Source organism: Tachyglossus aculeatus, chromosome 12 (genome assembly GCF_015852505.1).
Source record: "Tachyglossus aculeatus isolate mTacAcu1 chromosome 12, mTacAcu1.pri, whole genome shotgun sequence".
NCBI lineage: Eukaryota > Metazoa > Chordata > Mammalia > Monotremata > Tachyglossidae > Tachyglossus > Tachyglossus aculeatus.
In genome coordinates, this window is record NC_052077.1 from 8,796,204 (window position 1) to 8,816,332 (window position 20,129).

The following is a 20,129-nucleotide window of genomic DNA, read 5'->3' on the forward strand; positions in this document are numbered from 1 at the left end:
ATTATTATTATTATGATTTCAACTAAACTATTAAAATAGGCCACGCAACTGAAGCTACGCAAATTGATAGTTGTATTGACAAAGGACAACCAGAATTTAGTTGAGGCAGATCAAGTCCAGGTGGGTCTAAACTGTAAACTCGTGGGCAGGGAATAAGTTCTACCAACTCTTGTTGTATCATACTATCCAAAGCGCTTAGTACTGTGCTCTGCATGTGATAAGTGCTCAAGAAATGCTATTGATGAAGTAAGAAAACCAGATCCTTAGTTCCAATTGGATTAAAAAATTCCCATATGAAATGAGGAAGACTGAATTTACTCTGACAAGCAGTACAATACAGACCATGCAAAGCTAATGCACAAACAATACTCCAGTGTATACATTTGTGTAGCCTGAACTTTTATCTCACAGATCGCTGAAAGAGTAATGGAACACATTTTCCTCTGATTTGGTGGGTGTTTATTTTTCTTATTGTTCATCTCTCTGCCTCCCACTTGCTGCCCACATTCCATTTGTGGTAGTTTTGCCTTCTGTTGCTTTCTCCACAAAGGAGTGGTTCACTCTCCCTGAAGGTAGGGCTGGGAAGAGATGGGGGGAAGAAATCTCCCAAGAGGGAAAAAAAAAAATCACATTGTATATGGCCAACTCAGTTTTTATTGAACAGTACCCTGAATATTATATTCCCTGATTGATGTCTGCAGAGGATTTCTTTTGCTTATGATCAATGAGATACTGGACACCGAGACCAGGGAATGGCCATTTTATCTCTCAGCCTGTCTGTAAAACCAAGTGTGTCCTCTCTGAAGGGCAATCTGTGCTGGCTCCCTCCAAATTTAAATGTGAACTACACTATGTTCTTACTCTTAAGAGGCAGACCCAAAGCTTTCCTGGCTGAGGTGCTTTGTTGAGCGAAGCATCCTTTGTGCGAGTAAAATTCAAACTGTTTTCCCTCTGCTGGAGTCCTGCTGGGAAGACCCCTTTTATGTGGCATGTGAATTATTTAAATGGCTGTGAGCTCCTGGGACTGGAAACGGGTGTCCTGCCTGTGTAGGGGTCAGCTGGTGAGTGTGCACTGCTTTCTCTCCTTGCACGCAAAGCCCCGGATTTCTCCCCTCTCCTCCTGCCTCCAGTGGCTGTCTTTCCCCCATCCCAGTTGTTCTCTGTGCAAATTGTGGTGGCCTGGAAATCTGAGCAGCAGACATGCCAGGAGGGTGATTGCAAATGGACATCTTGTCAGCCCGGTTTTGCATGAGTTAGATATATGGTTGAGAAACATTTCCGTGGCTAAGGAAGATCGTGTCCGACTGGGGAAGGAGGAGAGCCGTATATTCTGTGGGAGGGAGGGCGGGACAACAGCGTTCACAACCCACAAAAAGTGTGGCATGTGCTGAATCGTTTGGATGATTCTTAGCTATACCAGATGCTTAAGATGTGCCAGCCCCCGATTCCGTCATACAGCTAATAGAGCCCAGGAGGTAGAGAGGAAGACGGAGCCACGTCAGAAGAATAGAGCACTGGATTAGGAACCATTACTCCTGGATGTTCTCTGAGCCTCAGTTTGTTCAGCTGTAGAACAAGGCTAACAATACCGATTCATTATTCCCAGGTTTGGTTTGAGAAGTAATGAGCCTAGCCGTGTAAGTTACATCAAATCCTTATAGATATCTGCTCTGACTGTAGCGTATGACCATGTTTGCACTGAAGACTTTGTTGTTATAAATTGGTCATCACAGTATCAGTGAGGGTAGGGTGGCATACACTTCTCACATAAGGAAATAGACAGGTGTTAAATCGCTTCCATAAGCACTTATCCCAAGTTGGTGGGAGAGGCAGGAGTAAGGCCATGCTGCTTTTCTGAACCTTTTTTGTAATTAAAAAGAAGGGCCCATTGTATTCAAAGATTCTTAGAACTGACACTGCTGAACTTACGGATACTTGTCTGGACCAGGAAACATTACAATCACCACTTTGCTGTGTGACCCAGACCAGCTGAACTAATCGCTCTGTGTCTTTCTGCTCTCCACAAGAACAAGGTCTTTTCCATCTTTTATTGAAATTATTCCATAACCTCTCTCCAATATGAAATAATGAATCCCTTTTGCTTCTTAATCCCCAAACGTTTATCATTATTATTGCTATTATTATTGTTTTATGTGTTAAGCACTTACTATGTGTCAAGCACTGTTCTAAGGGTTGCTGTTGATACCAGCTAATAAGGTTGGCCATTGTCCTTTTCCTACATGTGGCTCACAGTGTAAAGAGGAGGGAGAACAGGTATCGAATCCTCATTTTACAGTTGAGGAAACTGAGGCATGGAGAGGTGAAGTGACTTGCCTAAAGTCCCACAGCAGGCAAGTGGCAGAGGCAGGATTAGAACCCAGATCCTCCAGGTGAATGGTGGGGCCAGGAAGTCAAAGGGGAATGCCATGGAGTGTGGGGCCAGGGGTGGAACCAATGGGTGGGGTCACTGCTTTGTCAGTGATAAATCAAGAAAGGTGTGGAGACATTTTTAAGAGGCTCGGACCCATGGGGATATATGTCTATTAGACCCTGTAATGTCCTTGAGGGGAAGGACCATTCTTTTTAGCTCCATTGTACTCCTTCAAGTAGGAGGTTGGCACAGTGCTCCAGGGGGTGCTCAATAAATCAACTGATGATGACACGACCCTGGAGCAGCCTGCAGGCATTCCCCTTTGATTCCATAAGATATCCTCAGAATTCAAGGCCACAATCCAATACGATCCATTATGCCACTGTTAAAGTGTTATCAATTAGCCCAGTAAGCCCCTTCCGAGATACAAGGTTTAAGGCAGTTTAATCAGCTCTCTCTTTCCTACCTATCCTCCCTCCTCTCTGACTACAATCCAACCCACAACACCTTACTCCTCTAACAACTCCCTACTTACTGGGTATGGATCTCACCTCTCACCTTGGACTTTTTCATTCGGTTGTATTTATTGAGCACCCACTGTGTGCAAAGCACTGTACTAAGTGCTTGGGAGAGTACAGTACAGCCCACATGTTCCTTGCCCACAAAGAGCTCACAGTCTAGAAGGTGATAGACATTAATATACATAAATGAGTAAATAAATTATATATCTGTAAGTGTTCGATCAATCTCTTGTGCACACCCCTCTCTTCCTGCAACTCCCTCCCCATTCAGACCCAACAGACCGCTACATTCCACATCTTCAAGCCCCACTAAAATAAATAATCATATTGTATGTCTCCCCTACTTGTTAGTTGTATTTACTGAGCACTTATCATGTGCAGGGTAACAAAAATAACGATATTTGTTAAGCGCTTACTATCTGCCAAGCCCTGTTTGAAGTGCTGGGATAGGTACAAGGTAATCAGGTTGGATTCAGTCCCTGCCCCACATGGGTATTAATCCCCATTTTACAGATGAGGTAACTGAGGCACAGAGAAGTGATATGATTTGCCCAAGGTCACACAGCAGACAAGTGGAGGAGCTAGGAGAACACACATCCTCTGACTCCCAAGCCTGTGCTCTTACCACTAGGCCATGCTGCTTTGCCACCGTATTTTGCCTCTCCTCCTCCCCATCCCCCCGCCCTACCTCCTTCCCCTCCCCACAGCACCTGTTTATTTTACTTGTACATATTTACTATTTATTTTGTTAATGATGTGCATATAGCTTTAATTCTATTTGTTCTGATGATTTTGACACCTGTCTCCATGATTTGTTTTGTTGTCTTGTCTGTCTCCCCCTTCTAGACTGTGAGCCCGTTGTTGGGTAGGGACCGTCTCTATATGTTGCCGACTTGTACTTCCCAAGCGCTTAGTACAGTGCTCTGCACACAGTAAGTGCTCAATAAATACGATTGAATGGATGAATTAAGTGCTTAGGAGCATATAATACAGCATATAATGCAATGGGTTGCGTCATCCCCCGGGCCTGGAATGCCCTCCCTCTGCCCATCCGCCAAGCAGGCTCTCTTCCTCCCTTCAAGGCCCTACTGAGAGCTCACCTCCTCCAGGAGGCCTTCCCAGACTGAACCCCTTTCTTCCTCTCCCCCTCATCCCCCTCTCCATCCCCCCATCCTACCTCCTTCCCTTCCCCACAGCACCTGTATATATGTATTTATTTTTGTACATATTTATTACTCTATTTATTTTATTTATTTTACTTGTACATATCTATTCTATTTATTTTATTTTGTTAGTATGTTTGTTTTTGTTCTCTGTCTCCCCCTTTTAGACTGTGAGCCCACTGTTGGGTAGGGACTGTCTCTATATGTTGCCAATTTGTACTTCCCAAGCGCTTAGTACAGTGCTTACATAGTAAGTGCTCAATAAGTACGATTGATGATGATGATGAACAGTATAACAGACATGACGAGCCACAGTTTAGAGGGTGAGACAGACAATAATGTAAATAACTAAATTACAGATATTTATCCATTTTGTAAGATCCTTGTGGGCAAGGAAGGATTTGTCTACCAATCCTATTGTATTAAATTGCAGTTTCCCACATGCTTAGTACAGTGCTCTGCACACAGAATGCCATTGATATTATTTAATAGCATTTTTTAAGTGCTTAGTGTGTGCCAGGCACTGTGCTAAATTAATCCGGTTGGATACAATCCATGTTCCTTGTGACGCTCACAGTTTTAATCCCTATTTTACATGAGGTAACAGGCACTGAGAAGTTAGGTGACTTGCCCAAGGTCACACAGCAGACAAGTGGCAGAGTCGGGATGAGAACCTAGGTCCTTCTGACTCTCAGGCCTGTGCTCTATCCACTTGGCCACACTGCTTCTCATTGATTGATGTTGGCAGCACTTTATACTGAGATGGAAGAACTCCACAACTGGTACTTTTTATCCTAAACTTGTTGCTTCTTTTGAATCTGCTTTAGCACCAATTGCTTCTCAGGAAATACCAATGATTAGTTTGCTTGTACCAGAAAACAGGGTATGACATAGCCTGCACCCCATACAACCTTCCACAGAACATTTGCTTATGTTAGACTCTAAGCTCATTGTAACCAGGGACTGTGTCTACCAAGTCTGTCATAGTCTACTCTACCACGTGCTTAGTACAGTGCTCTGCATGCAGTGCTCAGTAAATACGATTGATTATAGTATGGAAGGGGAAGTCCAAGAAAGACAGGCTGGTAAAGTAATCTCTTATTTTTGAAGGCCAAGAACCAATATGGGGGAAAAAAATAATCAGGCCTTTTGTAATTCTTCTATGTAGGACTAGGGACCATCCTTTGAACTTTGCCATGGTAGGTTTAAAACAAATAAAAGGAAACTGTCACACTGTGGGTGGTAGACATACAAGATTCATGGCCATGAAAGTTATATAGGCAGGAAATGTCAGTTCAAAAACAGTGTGGAGTCAGTTCATGGAAAAAAGACTCATAGTGAGTGAAAGGGATGGCAGTGATGTTGGAGGGAAAAGATAGAAATGGTAGATGGCTCAAAAGTTCAGTGATGGCTCAGAGGGAGAAATTAGAAATGTTAGTATAATTACAGCTTTAGATCAACCATAGTTATTCTTCCGCGTATCCTCTGGTACCACCGTCTAAGACAAAATACTGGATCTTTTCTTCAGGACTGCACGATGGCTACATCTGCTTGCACTAATCTGTGATATGGGTTATACTCATGAGGTCATGCTTTCTATCTCCTTAAGATCTGCCTTTTGAAGTCAGAGTGTTCATTATTCTGACTTCATTGAGGACTGTTCCTCTAGCCTCGTTATGGGTAGGGAATGTGTCTGTTAATTCTGATATATTGTACTCTCCCAAGTGCTTACTACAGTGCTCTGCACATAGTATGCACTCAATACCATTGATTGATGGAATAATGGTTTCCATTTCAAAGGTTAGGTCTGTAAAGGTTCTCTGATTGCGTTAAAATGCTGTTCGCAACCAGAGTTCAGAGCAAACACTGTATGAGAAGGTAGAATTACCTCCTACTCTAGGACATACTTTCTGACACTGTCATCTCCTGGTTCTCCTTCTGCCTCTACCCACACCCTTATGTACATATCTTTAAGCATTGTTGCTTTCCTCTGCAGGTAATCGACTGTAGGGCAGGAATTGTATGTACTAAAACTAGTAAACTCATTGTTAGGGCAGTGCTCTGCACACAAAGATGAAGAGCTCAATTAAGTCCTCCATTCATTCAATTATATTTATTGAGCACTTACTGTAAGCAGAGCACTGTGCTAAGCACTTGGGAGAGTACAATGCAACAATAAACAGACACATTTCATGCACACAACAAGCTTACAGCAGTCCTCTAGACTGTAAGTGCCTTGGCAGGAAACGGGTCTGCTAATTCTGTTGCATTGTACTCTCCCAAGAGCTTAGTAGAGTGCTCTGCACATAGTAAACTCTCAATAAATACTACTGATTGATAAACACTCTTGATTGATTGTGCCTCTCCTGGGATCAAAACCATCCCAGGCTGTGTCAGGGACATTTTCCACACTTGTAAGGAGTAAAACCTGAAGTCCTTAAAGGTTTCCACTTCAGGTGTTGCTCACTAAACTTTTGAAGTATAAGGATATTTGGCACAATGGCCAGGAGGTGTTTTGGTTTTTTTAAAAGACCACAAATTTTACCACAGCTTCAATAACTGCCCTTGGGGTGTTTTGCTTTTTGTTTGCTTTATTTTTTTGGAGGACATGGGGCTCGATCAAAATAGGAGGGAGAACAGGAATTGCATCCCCATTTTACAGAATCCCCATTAATGAGCTTGATGAACTATTTTCCAACAATTCCCTATAGTTTTTGTCCCTGATGCCAGGTGTGTAGCTGTTAATGCATAGTCACCGTGGTATGAATAATGGACACAAATAGTTTGTGAGCCAGTTTCTGGCTAGAGGTGATGCCCCCTCTCCCCTTCCCAGGTGGCTTCTTCCTGGCTTCTGTCAGAGGGACACGAGCAGTCTGGAGGAGCCCCCAGAGATTGGCAATTTGGTGAGGTGTTTCTAAAGGATGGATGTGTCAACTGGTTTGAGCCTTGTGGGCATAGTATGGCTGAAGAGATCCCCTACCAGCAGGGAGCTCTCACCTGGTAGCTGTGTGTGTATATGTGTGTGCACACACTGGTACGTGTGCTGGTATGTTTTTGCCAAAGGAGTGGGCTGGGGACATTTGGATGCTCTGCTGAGTTATGGGTGCTGCAGAGGCTGGAACCACTGAGAGATGGGTTTCTTGGTCCTTGATATTATTGTTGCAAATATTGGAAAGCTGCCAGCTGAGAGCTTAAAGAGAGCATGGGGATTTTCCTTCAATAATTAGTGAGCTGTGCCTTTCCTCATTTTTGTTTGTCTCTTTCAAGACACAGCACATGACCACTAACCCCCTTTTATCTACATTAGGCTGCTCGTTAAAACATCTTACTCCTTAAAACATCTCACTGATTCTTGATTAACAGCGTGGAGGTGCTGAAAATAATGGCCCCAAACCCTTTGCCAAAAATACAATAATAATGGTCTCAAATCCCTCTCCAAAAAAAAAAAGAAAGAAAAAGGATTAGGGGGTGTGGGAGCCTGTTGAAGGGGGGCAGGAGGAAGGATGGGGTGTTTCTTCCTTCTCAGGGCATCCCAGATTTCTTCTTCCTTCCTCCACCCTCCCCTTTCTTCCTCCTCCCATCTGTCTCCCAGCTGCAGTCAGTTCCCTGCTTAATGCAGCTCACTAAGGCAGCCTCTCATGGGACTAGAAACAGCACAATGAAGGAAACCCAGCTTTATTCCCTTAGGTAGCGGTTCTCCAGTTGCTGTTTGCAGGTGCCCAAGCCAGCAAGCCGGAGCTGATCCCCTCTGACATTCAGCAACCCGGGCTTCTTTTCCTTCTAAGAGAAGAGGAAGGAAAAGCAGCCGGGAGAGGAGGGGGAAGGAGCCCTTGTCATGTGCTGTAGCAGAGGCAATGGAGCACCAGCCATAGCAGCAGCAGCAACGACACGGAGCAGCAAGTCATTTAGTCAGACTGCACCATTTTCTCCTCACCCTGCATAGAGGTGCAGCTGCAGTCAGATGCAATAAGCCACCCCCTCTTCCCTCCCCAGGTGGCTTCTTCCTGGCTTCTGTCAGAGGGACACGAGCAGTCTGGAGGAGCCCCCAGAGATTGGCAATTTGGTGAGGTGTTTCTAAAGGATGGATGTGTCAACCAGTCTGAGCCTTGTGGGCATGGGTGGGCATAGGATGGCTGAAGAGATCCCCTACCAGCAGGGAGTTCTCACCTGGTAGCTGTGTGTATATATGTGTGTGTGCACACACTGGTACGTGTGCCGGTATGTTTTTGCCAAAGGAGTGGGCTGGGGACATTTGGATGCTCTGCTGAGTTATGAGTGCTGCAGAGGCTGGAACAAAACGGTGACCTATCAGGGGGCAGAGGAGTGGATTTTACTGAGAGTACTTCTCGCTGCCAGCCATTGCCCTGACAGGGGGGAAAACCCCCCCACAAATTCATCGGACATCTCTAATCACCTGGATTGCTGCTCGGTGGAAACTGATTCTCAGCAGCTGCTGCTGCCCTGCGCTTTTCCTTCTGCAAGATGGCTCATGCGGCTGCTTCCATTAAAAAAGTTCGGGAGGCTGAACTCGAAGAGAGGGAGAAAAACCTTGAGAGGGAGAGGAAAAAGCAGCGGAAAGTCCCTAGGGAGCGAATAGAACGAAAAAGAAAGGTATGAGGACCTCTTTCTCTTCCCCTACCGCCCCCGCCACATCTTTCTCTGCAGAGGACCCATCCTCACCGAATGCCCTTTTCTGCACTTGTAACTTCCCCATCCTCTTCCCTTCTCTCAATTTAACCTTTGCACCACCTCCTTGCCTCGGTTTGGGATACCCAGGGCATGTCTAGCTTTACTGCAACAGGAGGAGACTGTCTTTAATCTAGGGATGCAGGGACCCCTGGCCAGCAAAGATGGCTAGTGGTATTTTGCTTCATTTTCCATCTCTACCAGCTCTCTCCCACTATTCCGGAGCCAGGTGGTACGACCCTCCAGCTGTCAGAGAAGAAGGAGGGCGGGAGAGGTTGATTTGCTATTGCTGGGGCAAGGGATTTTCCTCTTCTCTCCCTCTCACCTTTTCTAGTTCCAATCCTCTTTCCCACGTATCATTAGCATGCTGCTTTCTCTTCTCTCCCTCTCACCTTTTCTAGTTCCAATCCTCTTTCCCATGTATCTTTAGCACGCTGCTTTCACTGGAACTGATTGCTACCTGTGACTCTCTGCTTAAGGAGTGAATGGATTTTTCTGGTTTGTTTTCTTAAAGGAAACTGATTAAACTGTTCCATAGGGAGGTGGAATTCAGTATGGGGCACAAATGCCTGCATTTTGGGCTTATTCTCTTTGAAACGTAATTCCAAATCGTGTTATCTTTTATGATGGTGATAAGAAAGATAAACCCTCTTGGGAGAAGTGCTAGCTTTTTCTGCCTGTAACTTTTAATGTTAACTGAGTACAGAAAGTCTTAATACTCTTGCTGGAAATAAGGCATTTATTTCAGCCACCTGTCATTTTTATTTTTATTTTTTTCTAGCAAGCAAGAAAAAATCTTTATATGCATAATTAACCAAGTAGGTCATGTATTCAGAAAACAGTAAACAGTATATTTTAGACAACTGAAAAAAAAAAAAAGAAAAAAGGCTGGAATGGTGGGTCGCATAGTCACTGCTGTTTAAATGTAGGTTTGGGATTAGGGCAGAGTGGGGAATTCATCTGATCTCAATAATTAATGGTCTTGTTCTGTTAACTGCCAGAATAGATACATTTTTCTCTTCAATTTCAAAGGGTTTGCTCTTTCCTCATTTGAAATAATTCCTGGTGATTTATGCCCAAAGAGAAAAAAAACCTAGAAACTTTTGACTCCAAGGCGCATCATTCTTTTTTCATTTTGCAGGCAATTTATATGGCTAGGGCAAGAAACCAGAATCCAGGTACCTTATGTTTTTGCTTTAAAGATCTCCTAACACAGCCTGGGCATGTTTCTGCCATCTCTGAAAATGCTGAGATTCATCTTAAATTTCAGCATCACTTCTTACTCTGCCATCGCTCCAACCGCATTCATTACAATAGATAAAATTAGGTTCTGGGAAGAAACTCAAATATACAGTCTATTTAGAAAGTATACTTAATTTCATTGCACTTCCCCTTTTTTTGTTGTTGTTGTTGAAGCAAGAATGGTATTAGTCATCTTCGGGGTGGTGGCTCCTTGCACCAGAATTAGTGTTTCTGCTCCGAATCCCTGAAATGGGATACTGCAGCAATTTCTGGGATTACAGCTTTGGATTCGAATAGATATTTGCCAGTGCTTGCCAAATATGCCCATCCACCTTGCATAGACACCACGTAGAGCCCAGAAAGTCTACTGGCTCCTCCTCATATGCTGCCTCAGTGTTTCACTGGACTTTTTCTCTTTTATATCCGGTTTTCCTAAACATGGATGCTGCATCCTTGTAGCAGATGAACACTTGGGTAGCTAGTTCTCTGAAACGCCTATTCTTGGTTGCTGTATTTCTTTAATTAAAATCTGGCAAGCTCAAACAGGGCTGCAGGATAGTACTGTGGTCATAGGGTGGGACAATTACGCTGTCATATCTAGGAAACAGCTAAGGGCTCTTTAAAGAGGCTGGGAATACCAGCTAATGTCTGTTTCTGATCTTTTTGCAAAACGAAGCTCTTGGCTGCACTCCTGCTTCTGTCTTTACACAGCTGCATATGCTGTTACATAAATGTCAGAACTGCACAACAAACTTGCATGGCAATGGGGTGGGGGTGGTTTCCTTATGCCCACTGCTTCTAGAGGGGAGAAAGAGAAAAATAACATCGAGAAGTAGCACGGCCCCATGGGAAGAGCACAGATCTGGGATTCAGAGGAGAAATTCCTCCACTTGCCTGCTGAGTGACCTTGGAGCAAGTCGCATATTTTATCTGTGCCTCAGTTTCCTCATCTGTAAACTGGGAATGAAATACCTGTTCTCTCTCTTGCTTAGACTGTGAGCCCTCTGTGGGACAGGAGCTGTGGCCAGTCTGTATACATTCCATCTACCCTAGCGCTTAATACAGTGCTTGGCACATTTTTAAGCCTTTGACACGTAGTACAATTATTATTTAGTAGTAGCACTTACTGGTGCCCAATTGTTGTGGTATCCTGTACTAAGTGCTTGAAAAGTTCAAAATAGGAAGGTAACATATTATCTGCCCACAAAAGAGCAGGAGAAACAAACATAAAAATATTTGCAGCACTTTCAAAATAAATTACTTTTGTGGCTGTAGATAGGTGAATGATGATGATGGTATTTGCTGAGGAGGGTGTAAATAAATTAATAGACTTAAGTCAGTGTGAGCAAGAATGGTAATGGTTGTATATAGTGAAACTGTTTATCTTCCCAAGGATTGTTCTCAGGTAAGATGTAGAAGCAGTGTGGCTTAGTGGAAAGAGCATGGGCTTGGGAGTCAGAGGACGTGGGTTCTAATCCCGACTCCACCACATGTCTGCTGTGTGACCTTGGGCAAGTCACTTAACTTCTCTGGGCCTCTTCCTTCACCTGTAAAATGGGAATTAAGACTGTGAGCCCCACATGGGGCAACCTGATGACCTTGTATCTACCTCAGAGCTTAGAACAGTGTTTGACACATAGTAAGCGCTTAACAAATACCATTATTATTGTTAATGTCACATGACTAGTGATTTGAAAAAACATTTTACTCTAAAGAAACAGAAAAAGTCGTTCATAGCAGTTGAAGTAGCTCAGGGGATCACTAAGCCCAGTGATCCACATAAGACCAGAGTCAGGGGTTCAAGAGAAGCCAGCCCCAAATAACCAGAGAGAGAAATGTCTGCAGCAATGGCATCTTGTCCTCTGCCCCTTCTACCTTCACATATACTTATAATATGTCCAAGACTGAATTCCTTATCTTCCCTGCCAAACCCTGCCCTCTCCCTGACTTTCCCATCACTGTAGATGACACTACCATCCTTCCCATCTCACAAGCCCGCAACCTTGGTGTTGTCCTTGACTCTGCTCTCTCGTTCACCCTACACATCCAATCCATCACCAAAACCTGCCTGTCTCACCTCCACAACATCGCCGAGATCCGCCCTTTTTTCTCCATCCACACCGCTACCTTGCTGGTTCAATCTCTCATCCTATCCCGACTGGATTACTACATCAGCCTCCTCTCTGATCTCCCATCCTCCTGCCTCTCCCCACTTCAGTCTATACTTCACGCTGCTCCCCAGGTTATCTTTGTGCAGAAACACTCTGGGCATGTTACTTCCCTCCTCAAAAATCTCCAATGGCTGCCTGTCAACCTATGCATTAGGCAAAAACTCCTCACTCTCGGCTTCAAGGCTCTCCATCACCTCACCCCCTCCTACCTCACCTCCCTTCTTTCCTTCTACAGCCCAGCCCGTACCCTGTGCTCCTCTGCCACTAACCGCCTCACTGTACCTCGTTCTCACCTGTCCCACCTTCGGCACCCACCCCACGACCTTCCCCTGGCCTGGAATGCCATCCCTCCACATATCCGCCAAGCTAGCTCTCTTCCTCCCTACAAAGCCCTACTGAGAGCTCACCTCCTCCAAGAGGCCTTCCTAGACGGAGCCCCCTTTTTTCTCTCCTCCTCCCCATCCCCCCTGCCCTACCTCTTTCCCCTCCCCAAAGCACTTGTATATATTTGTACAGATTTATTACTCTATTTAATTTACTTGTACATATTTACTATTCTATTTATTTTGTTAATGATGTGCATGCAGTTTTGATTCTATTTGTTCTGATGATCTTGACACCTGTCTACATGTTTTGCTTTGTTGTCTGTCTTCCCCTTCTAGACTATAAACCCGTTGTTGGGTAGGGACCATTTCTATATGTTGCCGACTTGCACTTCCCAAGAGCTTAGTACAGTGCTCTGCACACAGTAAGCACTCATAAAAACGATTGAATGAGTGAATATACTTCCTTCTCTCCCAGCCACCACTAGCAAAGTGCATGGCACGCTTAGTGCCGACACTCCAAAGGGGATGGAGGCAGAGCTAGCTTTGTAGGAAAGGGGCTAGCTTTAGGGGAAGGGCAAGGACCAATCCTGGTTGGGACCTATTGATTAGTAGACTTGGCCATTTGCCTGTTGGGTGACTTTGGCCAAGTCACTCATTAAGGCCTTGATTTTCTCATTTGTAAAATAGGGATTCAAGGCTGTTGCCCCTGTCTGACCCATTTTATCTTTTATCTACCCCAGTGCTTAGCACAGTACTTGAAACACAGTAAGCTCTTAGCAAATACTATTGTTATTATTAGGCTGAATCACACAATAAGCATCCTTGGGGCTGCTCACTAGCTGGACTTTCACTTTCAGAGAGCTCAGTTTGGTCTGTTCCCTCTGGGGTCTGTGTGTGTTCATTCATTCAGTGGTATTTATTGAGCACTGTACTAAGAGCTTGGGAGAGTGCAATATAACAGTAAACAGACACATTTCCACACATACACAGAGAGACAGGGGAAAAATTATGTTCTCGTGCCTGTTAGAGTTCCTGTGAGACATCAGAATTAAGGGATTCTGACCTTTCGTACCCATGGGGGCACAATATGTACCTTTGTGTAACGTGTACTACCATTTTTGGATCATTGTACCAAATATGGGTGTAGTGGTATAGGCTACAAATAAAATCCAGGAAATTCTGAAAGAAGACTACCTTTCAAAATTGAGCTCCTTTCATAGTATCTATTTTTCTTCAAGGAGCTCAGAGATTTTTTTTATGGCATTTGTTAAATGCTGAGTATATGGCAGGCACTGTACTAAACTCTGGGATAGATACAAGCTAATCAGGTTGGACACAGTCCATGTCCCACATGGGGCTCACAGACAATCCACATTTCACAGATGTTAGCTAAGGCACAGACAAGTGACAGAGATGAGATTAGAACCCAAGTCCTTCTGACTTCCAGGTCTGTTCTTTCTGTCCACTAGGCCACATTGATTCTCCTTGTGCGGATTATCTTCTTCGTGAGGATTAACTAAATGCACCACCCAAATCCCTGTGAATCAAGCCTCAGAGATGTGACATATTTTAGAAATGATAGATTGATATGTGAGCTTATGATGAGGGTTTTTTTTCAGTTCCCTGTTTCCCATACCAAACCATTCTCCATCCAAAAACAACTCAGCTATCCAAACAATTGGCTGATTATTGATGGAGTTGCCCAATTCTGAAACAATCCTGCCAATGGAATGATTGCCTCCTTGACTGCATGTCTGTGAGAGGATCTCAATGCCCTTTGGGCTGATGCTACCCTCATGCTTCTTTAATAATAATAGTTGTATTCGGGGCTTACTATGTGCCAAGCACTTTACCAAGTGCTATGGTTAGATACAAGATAAATTTGTTGGACACAGTTTCTGGTCCACGTGGAGCTTCCTGTCTAGGAGGGAGAGCATGTTTTGAATCCCCATTTTAAAGAAGAGGAAACAGGCAGAGAAGTTGTCTTGCCCAATGTCATGCAGCAGGCAAGTGGCCGAGGTGGGATTAGAACTCAGATCTTTTGACTCCTAGACTTGGGCTTTTTCCACTAGGCCCCATTCCTCTCTCACACCACATGGATGATTTACTCCCTGATCTCTACACTCTGAGGGTGGCGTTCAGTTGAGAACTAGATGAGTTGAAACCGCATAGAGTCTTTATCTCTAGAATCTTTCTTTAGCTTCCAGATCAGTAGTACTGGATCTGGGATGCATCAGGAGTGACTAGGTCTCGAGAACTGAATAACCGAAAAACAAAAATGAAATCTGGTTGGGAGCAGCAGCTGAAAAGAGTCAGAGAGTGGGTGTTCCGTGGGGTGGAGGGAGAGAGCTGGTCTGGATTCATGAAAGACTCCGTGTTTGGGCCCATAGGTGTCGGAGGGGGCAATTGATGGCTTGGCTTGGGTGAGACAAATGCTCCTTACTGGTGATATTTTAAAGGGCAGGGATCATGTCTCTCCCAAGCGCTCCCAAGTGCTTCGTACAGTGCTCTGTTAGGCACACAACACAAACTCTTCCAAGTGCTTTTTCCGGTACTCTGCACACAACTCTTGTACTCTTCCAAAGGCTTTGTATGGTGCTCTGCATACAATTCTACTTTCTCAGTAGCTTAGTACAGTGTTCCGCACACAGTTCTTTTGGCCTTTCCCAGTTGCTTAGTACTATGCTCTGCACACTACTATATTGGATTATCTCGATTGCTTAGTAATAATAATAACGGTGATAATTGTGGTATTTGTTAAGTGCTTACTATGTGCCAGGCACCGTACTAAGCACTGGGATGGATACAAGCAAATCAGGTTGGACACAGTCCCTGTCCCGCGTGGGGCTTACAGTCTCAAGCCCCATTTTACAGATGAAGTAACTGAGGTACAGAGAAGTGAAGTGACTTGTCCAAGGCCACACAGCAGGTAAGTGGTGGAGCAGGGACTAGAACCCATGACCTTCTCTCAGACCCGGTGCTATCCACTATGCCATGCTGCTTCCCGTGCTGCTTAGTGTTGTGCTATGCATGCAACTCTATTGGATTCTTCCAATCGCTTAGCGCAGTACTCTGCACACAACTCCAGTGGACTCTCCCAATCATTTAGTTCAGTCCTCCTACCCAGTGAATGCTCAAAGAATACCACTGATCAAATTGTTTGGGCCCTCTTTTTTCAAGCTGGAGAATCAGCGTGGCCTAATGGATAGAGCACAGGCCTGAGAGTCAGAAGGACTGGCCTGGGTTTTAATCCCTGCTCTGCCACTTGTCTGCTGGGTGACATTGAGCAAGTTACTTTACTTCTCTGTGCCTCATTTCCCTTCTATGAAATGGGAATTAAGACTGTGAGCCCTATGTGAGATAGGGACTGCGTCCAACTGGATTATCTTGTATTTACCTCAGCATTTGGGCAAGTGCCTGGAGCATAGTAAGAGCATAGCAAATATCACAATTATTATTACTATTATTCTTTTTTTCACCCCCTCCTACTCCTCCTCCTTTTCTGCCCCCTCCCCTTACTTTCAGTCCAGCAGATCAGCGGTGGGGCTGGTCGCCTTCTCTCAGGACTCTGGCTGCTGTCCAAGCCGACCCAGCCCGGGGACTCATTAATTCATTCATTCAATCATATTTATTGAGCGCTTACTGTGTAAGAGCACTGTATTAAGCGCTTGGGAAGTACAAGTCGGCAACATATAGATACGGTCCCTACCCAACAATGGGCCCAGTCTAGAAGAGGGAGACAGACAACAAAACATGTAGACAAATAGAATTAAGGCTATATGCACATCATTAACAAAATAAATAGAATAGTAGATATGTACAAGTAAAATAGAGTAATAAATCTGTACAAATATATACAAGTGCTGTGGGGAGGGGAAGGAGGTAGGGTGGGGGGATGGGGAGGAGGAGAGGAAAAAGGGGGCTCAGTCTGGAAAGGCCTCCTGGAGGAAGTGAGCTCTCAGTAGGGCTTTGAAGGGAGGTAGAGAGCTAGCTTGGCGGATGTGTGGAGGGAGGGCATTCCGGGCCAGGGGAAGGATGTGGGCTGGGGGTCGATGGTGGGACAGGCGAGAACGAGGTACAGTGAGGAGTTTAGAGGCAGAGGAGCAGAGGGTGTGGGCTGGGCTGTAGAAGGAGAGAAGGAAGGTGAGGTAGGAAGGGGCGAGGTGATGGAGAGCCTTGAAGCTGAGAGTGGGGAGTGAGGACTCCCCATTATGGGGAGACGAAAGTTGGTCAGAACGAAGCACAGAAGCAGCATAGGGAGCTTTAGCTGAGGAGTTGGCAATGAAGTGGTGGCCTCTTTGGCTGCCACAGCCTCCACTGCCCCAGTATGGAAACCACAGCTGTCCCTTCTATAATAATAATTACAGTTCTTGTTAAGTGCCTGCTATTTGCCCAGCACCATTCCAAGTGCTGGGGTAGATATAAATTTATCAGATGGGACACAGTCCATGTCCCACATGGGGCTCACACTCTTAATCCCCATTTTACAGATGAGGTATCTGAGGTCCAGAGAAGTGAAATGACTTGCCCAAGGTCACAAATGGCCAAGCTGGGATTAGGAACCAGGTCCTTCTGATTCCCAGGCCAGTGCTCTATCCCCTAGGTCACATTGCTTTATGGGTGTGAGGGGGTGGATCCACCCTCCTCCTCCCCTGCAACTGTTTGTTTTTTCCCTATGGTGTTTATTAAGCACTAACTACGCATCAAACACTGTTCCAAGTGCTGTGGTAGGTACAAGTTAATTAGGTTGGACACAGTCCCTATGCCGCACGGGACTCAGTCTAAGTAGGAGGGAGAACAGGAGAAACAAGGCACAAAGAAGTGAAGTGACTTGCCCAAGGTCTCCCAGCAAGCAATTGGCAGAGATAGCATTAGAACTCAGGTCCTCTGACTCCCCAACTCAAGCTGTTCCCATCAGGCTATGCTCCTTCTAATGGTTTGAACCGGACTACCTCCTCGCTCCTCCCAAGGTCTCCGACAAAAACTGAGAGTTTCCAACCTGAGCTGAAAAGATCCAAAGTGGTGGCATCTTGATTTGTCTTGGAAGCCTGTTCCCATGAGTAGTTGGCTCCTCTGTTAGTCACTGCCGCTCCCTGGGTCCTGCTCCTCTAATTCACTGAGGCCAGCAGGATAGAGAAGCAGCGTGGCTCAGTGGAGATAGCATGGGCTTTGGAGTCAGTGGTCATGGGTTCAAAGCCCGGCTCTGCCAACTGTCAGCTGTGTGACTTTGGGCTAGTCCCTTAACTTCTCTGTGCCTCAGTTAACTCATCTGTAAAATGGGGATTGACTGTGAGCCCCCCGTGGGACAACCTGATCACCTTATATCCCCCTAGTGCTTAGAACAGTGCTTTGCACATAGTAAGCACTTAATAAATGCCATCATTATTACTATAAGGGTGAGGTGGCCAGGGTTTATGGTACCCCCTCTCCGGAACTGTCTCTCTCTATTACTTTGCCTCACTTCTGATTCTCGATGGCCTCCCTCTCCATGCTGTGCCTCACTTTTGCCTCCCAATGGCCTCTCTCTCCACCCCCCCACCAGTTTTAGCCTGGGCAGGGGGGACGGCGGGCTTCCACTTCAGGGTGGAGGAAAGCCGCCTGTGACTCTGAGCCCATTTGGACACCCTGAAATGTGATCCCATCTAAATTAGAGGCAGGAGCAAATGTCACATCAGTGAGATAGTGTGGAGTTGAAGATGACCTTTCCTGTCTGTGTAGTGTTAGCAGATTTTCTGATGCCAAGAATGATCATATCCCTCGTTGCTGGCCAATCAAAGCTAGAACATCTGTTATAGGAAGGAATGAAGAAGCAATCCTCTCCAACGTCACCATCACTATTAGGAAGAATGTCAGGGTTTACTTAGATTGCTAACTATTGCTCTGCCAAAGAGAGGGAGGGTGAAGAGGGAGAGATCTTAGTTATTCTGGTGAATATTGAAAGGGACCAGTGACATGAGTTCTAGTTCTTGTGCCTAGTCTAACTATGGTTTTGATCCCGCTACTTAACCTCTCCATCTTTCCATGTGGCCAAATGAAAATGGGAATGATGATCTCTAGCCTTACGGATCTCACATGAGCTTTTTAAGAATATAGGGGATATTGTGTGTGAGGCAGTGTGGCCTTGTGGAAAAAGCACAGGCTTGGGAATCAGAAGACCTGGATTGTAATCTCAGCTCTGCCACTTGTCTTCTGTGTGACCTTGGGCAATCCACTTCTCTCTGCCTCAGTTACATCATCTGTAAAATGGGGATTAAGACAGTGAGCCCCACACGTGGGACATGGACTGAGTCCAGTCTGATTAGCTTGTATCTAACCCAGCACTTAATACTTTGCCTGGCACATAGTAAGCACTTAACAAGTACCATTAAAAATTAAAAAAGTGAAGCCATGTGACCTAAAAGAAAGAACCCATGCTTGGGAGTCAGAGAATCAGGGTTCTAATCCCTTGTCTGCAAATTGCTTGTTGTGAGACCTTGTCAACTTCCTTTACTTTTCTCTGTCTCAGTTTCCTCATCAGTAAAGGCAGGATTGAACACCCTCTTATTTAGACTGAGTCCCACGTGGGCACGGGGACTGTGACTGACCTGATTTATCTTGTACTAAGTATTGGGGTAGGTACAGCTTTTGTCACATAGAGTAAGCTCTCAACAAATACGACAATTATTTCTGCTTAGAGTTCTAGGAAGTTGCCAGTGTTGTGATGTCCTTATTCAATTTTATAACTTCAATAAACATTTGATTTTAGTAGGTGAAATATATTGAATGCAGTAATTACTGGAGGTGATTTCCCATAATTCATTGTCTTTCTCTTATTGGCACTATCAGCATATTTGCCCTCATTACATTGTCAAATTGGAATGATTTTAAGTGGATTAAATGGATAAAAAAACCCTACAGGCAAGCTTTTTTCACGAACTGTCACAGAAAATGCTCTCATATTTAGTGCAGGTAACCGTTACTTGTAGTAGAGAGACATAGTTTCTCCAGACTCAATTATTAGAGACAGAGGAATAATTTCTTTTGGATCTTCTTCTCTTACCAAACATAATTCAGAGTTGTTCCACCCTTACCTTGTTGGCCATGTAAATGCCTTTAATAAAGTTTAAATAAAGTTGTAAATGGTATGAACCATAGTAACTGCTATAGAGGCCGATTTTGTAATTTATTAAACTCAGTTGGCTGTATTTTTCTAAATGGTTGTATCATGTTCATAATATTTTACTATAATGTTAGAATTTTATTTTGAAATTCAGTACCTTCATGTACCCCAAGAGTGATTTAACAAGTAATGTGCTCCTCAAGATTTTTGAGCAATAAACTCAGTCTGGCTAATATCCAGTATAATTCACTGAACAAGGGATTTGAAGGTCCCAGGAATGTCCAGAACTGCTGCTCCTGCGGCCACCATTCCCCCCTACCACCCCCACCCCACAACTGGAAAATTCCTATCACCTATATTTGGACAAAACTCAAAATAACTCTCCGTCTTCCATAGCCTATTCTGCAATATCAATATGTTGATCTTTCACAAACCACATTAAAGTAAATAGGAAATGAAAGAGTACTGAGCTTTACTTGGATGCCTACCGCAGATATATTCTGGCCTTTGCTTACACATGGAAATTAAAACCGCCTATCGATTTTTTTTC

General features: G+C 44.6%; 1 protein-coding gene across 45 annotated transcripts in view; it reads left to right on the forward strand.

Annotated features, from left to right (window-relative positions):
* ANK2 (ankyrin 2) overlaps positions 1-20,129 on the forward strand; it is a 593,212-nt gene that overhangs the window by 315,053 nt on the left and 258,030 nt on the right. For 12 of the 45 annotated variants that reach the window (XM_038755370.1, XM_038755378.1, XM_038755379.1 and 9 more), the window contains exon 1: positions 7,911-8,666. The exons of 13 other annotated variants lie outside the window; for them this stretch is intronic. In XM_038755370.1, coding sequence (XP_038611298.1) covers positions 8,538-8,666 — 129 coding nt within the window. In that variant the 5' untranslated portion in view covers positions 7,911-8,537. Of the gene's footprint in view, positions 1-7,909; positions 8,667-20,129 lie in introns of those variants that run through there. 20 more of the 45 variants (XM_038755396.1, XM_038755406.1, XM_038755398.1 and 17 more) reach the window with 7 other exon arrangements.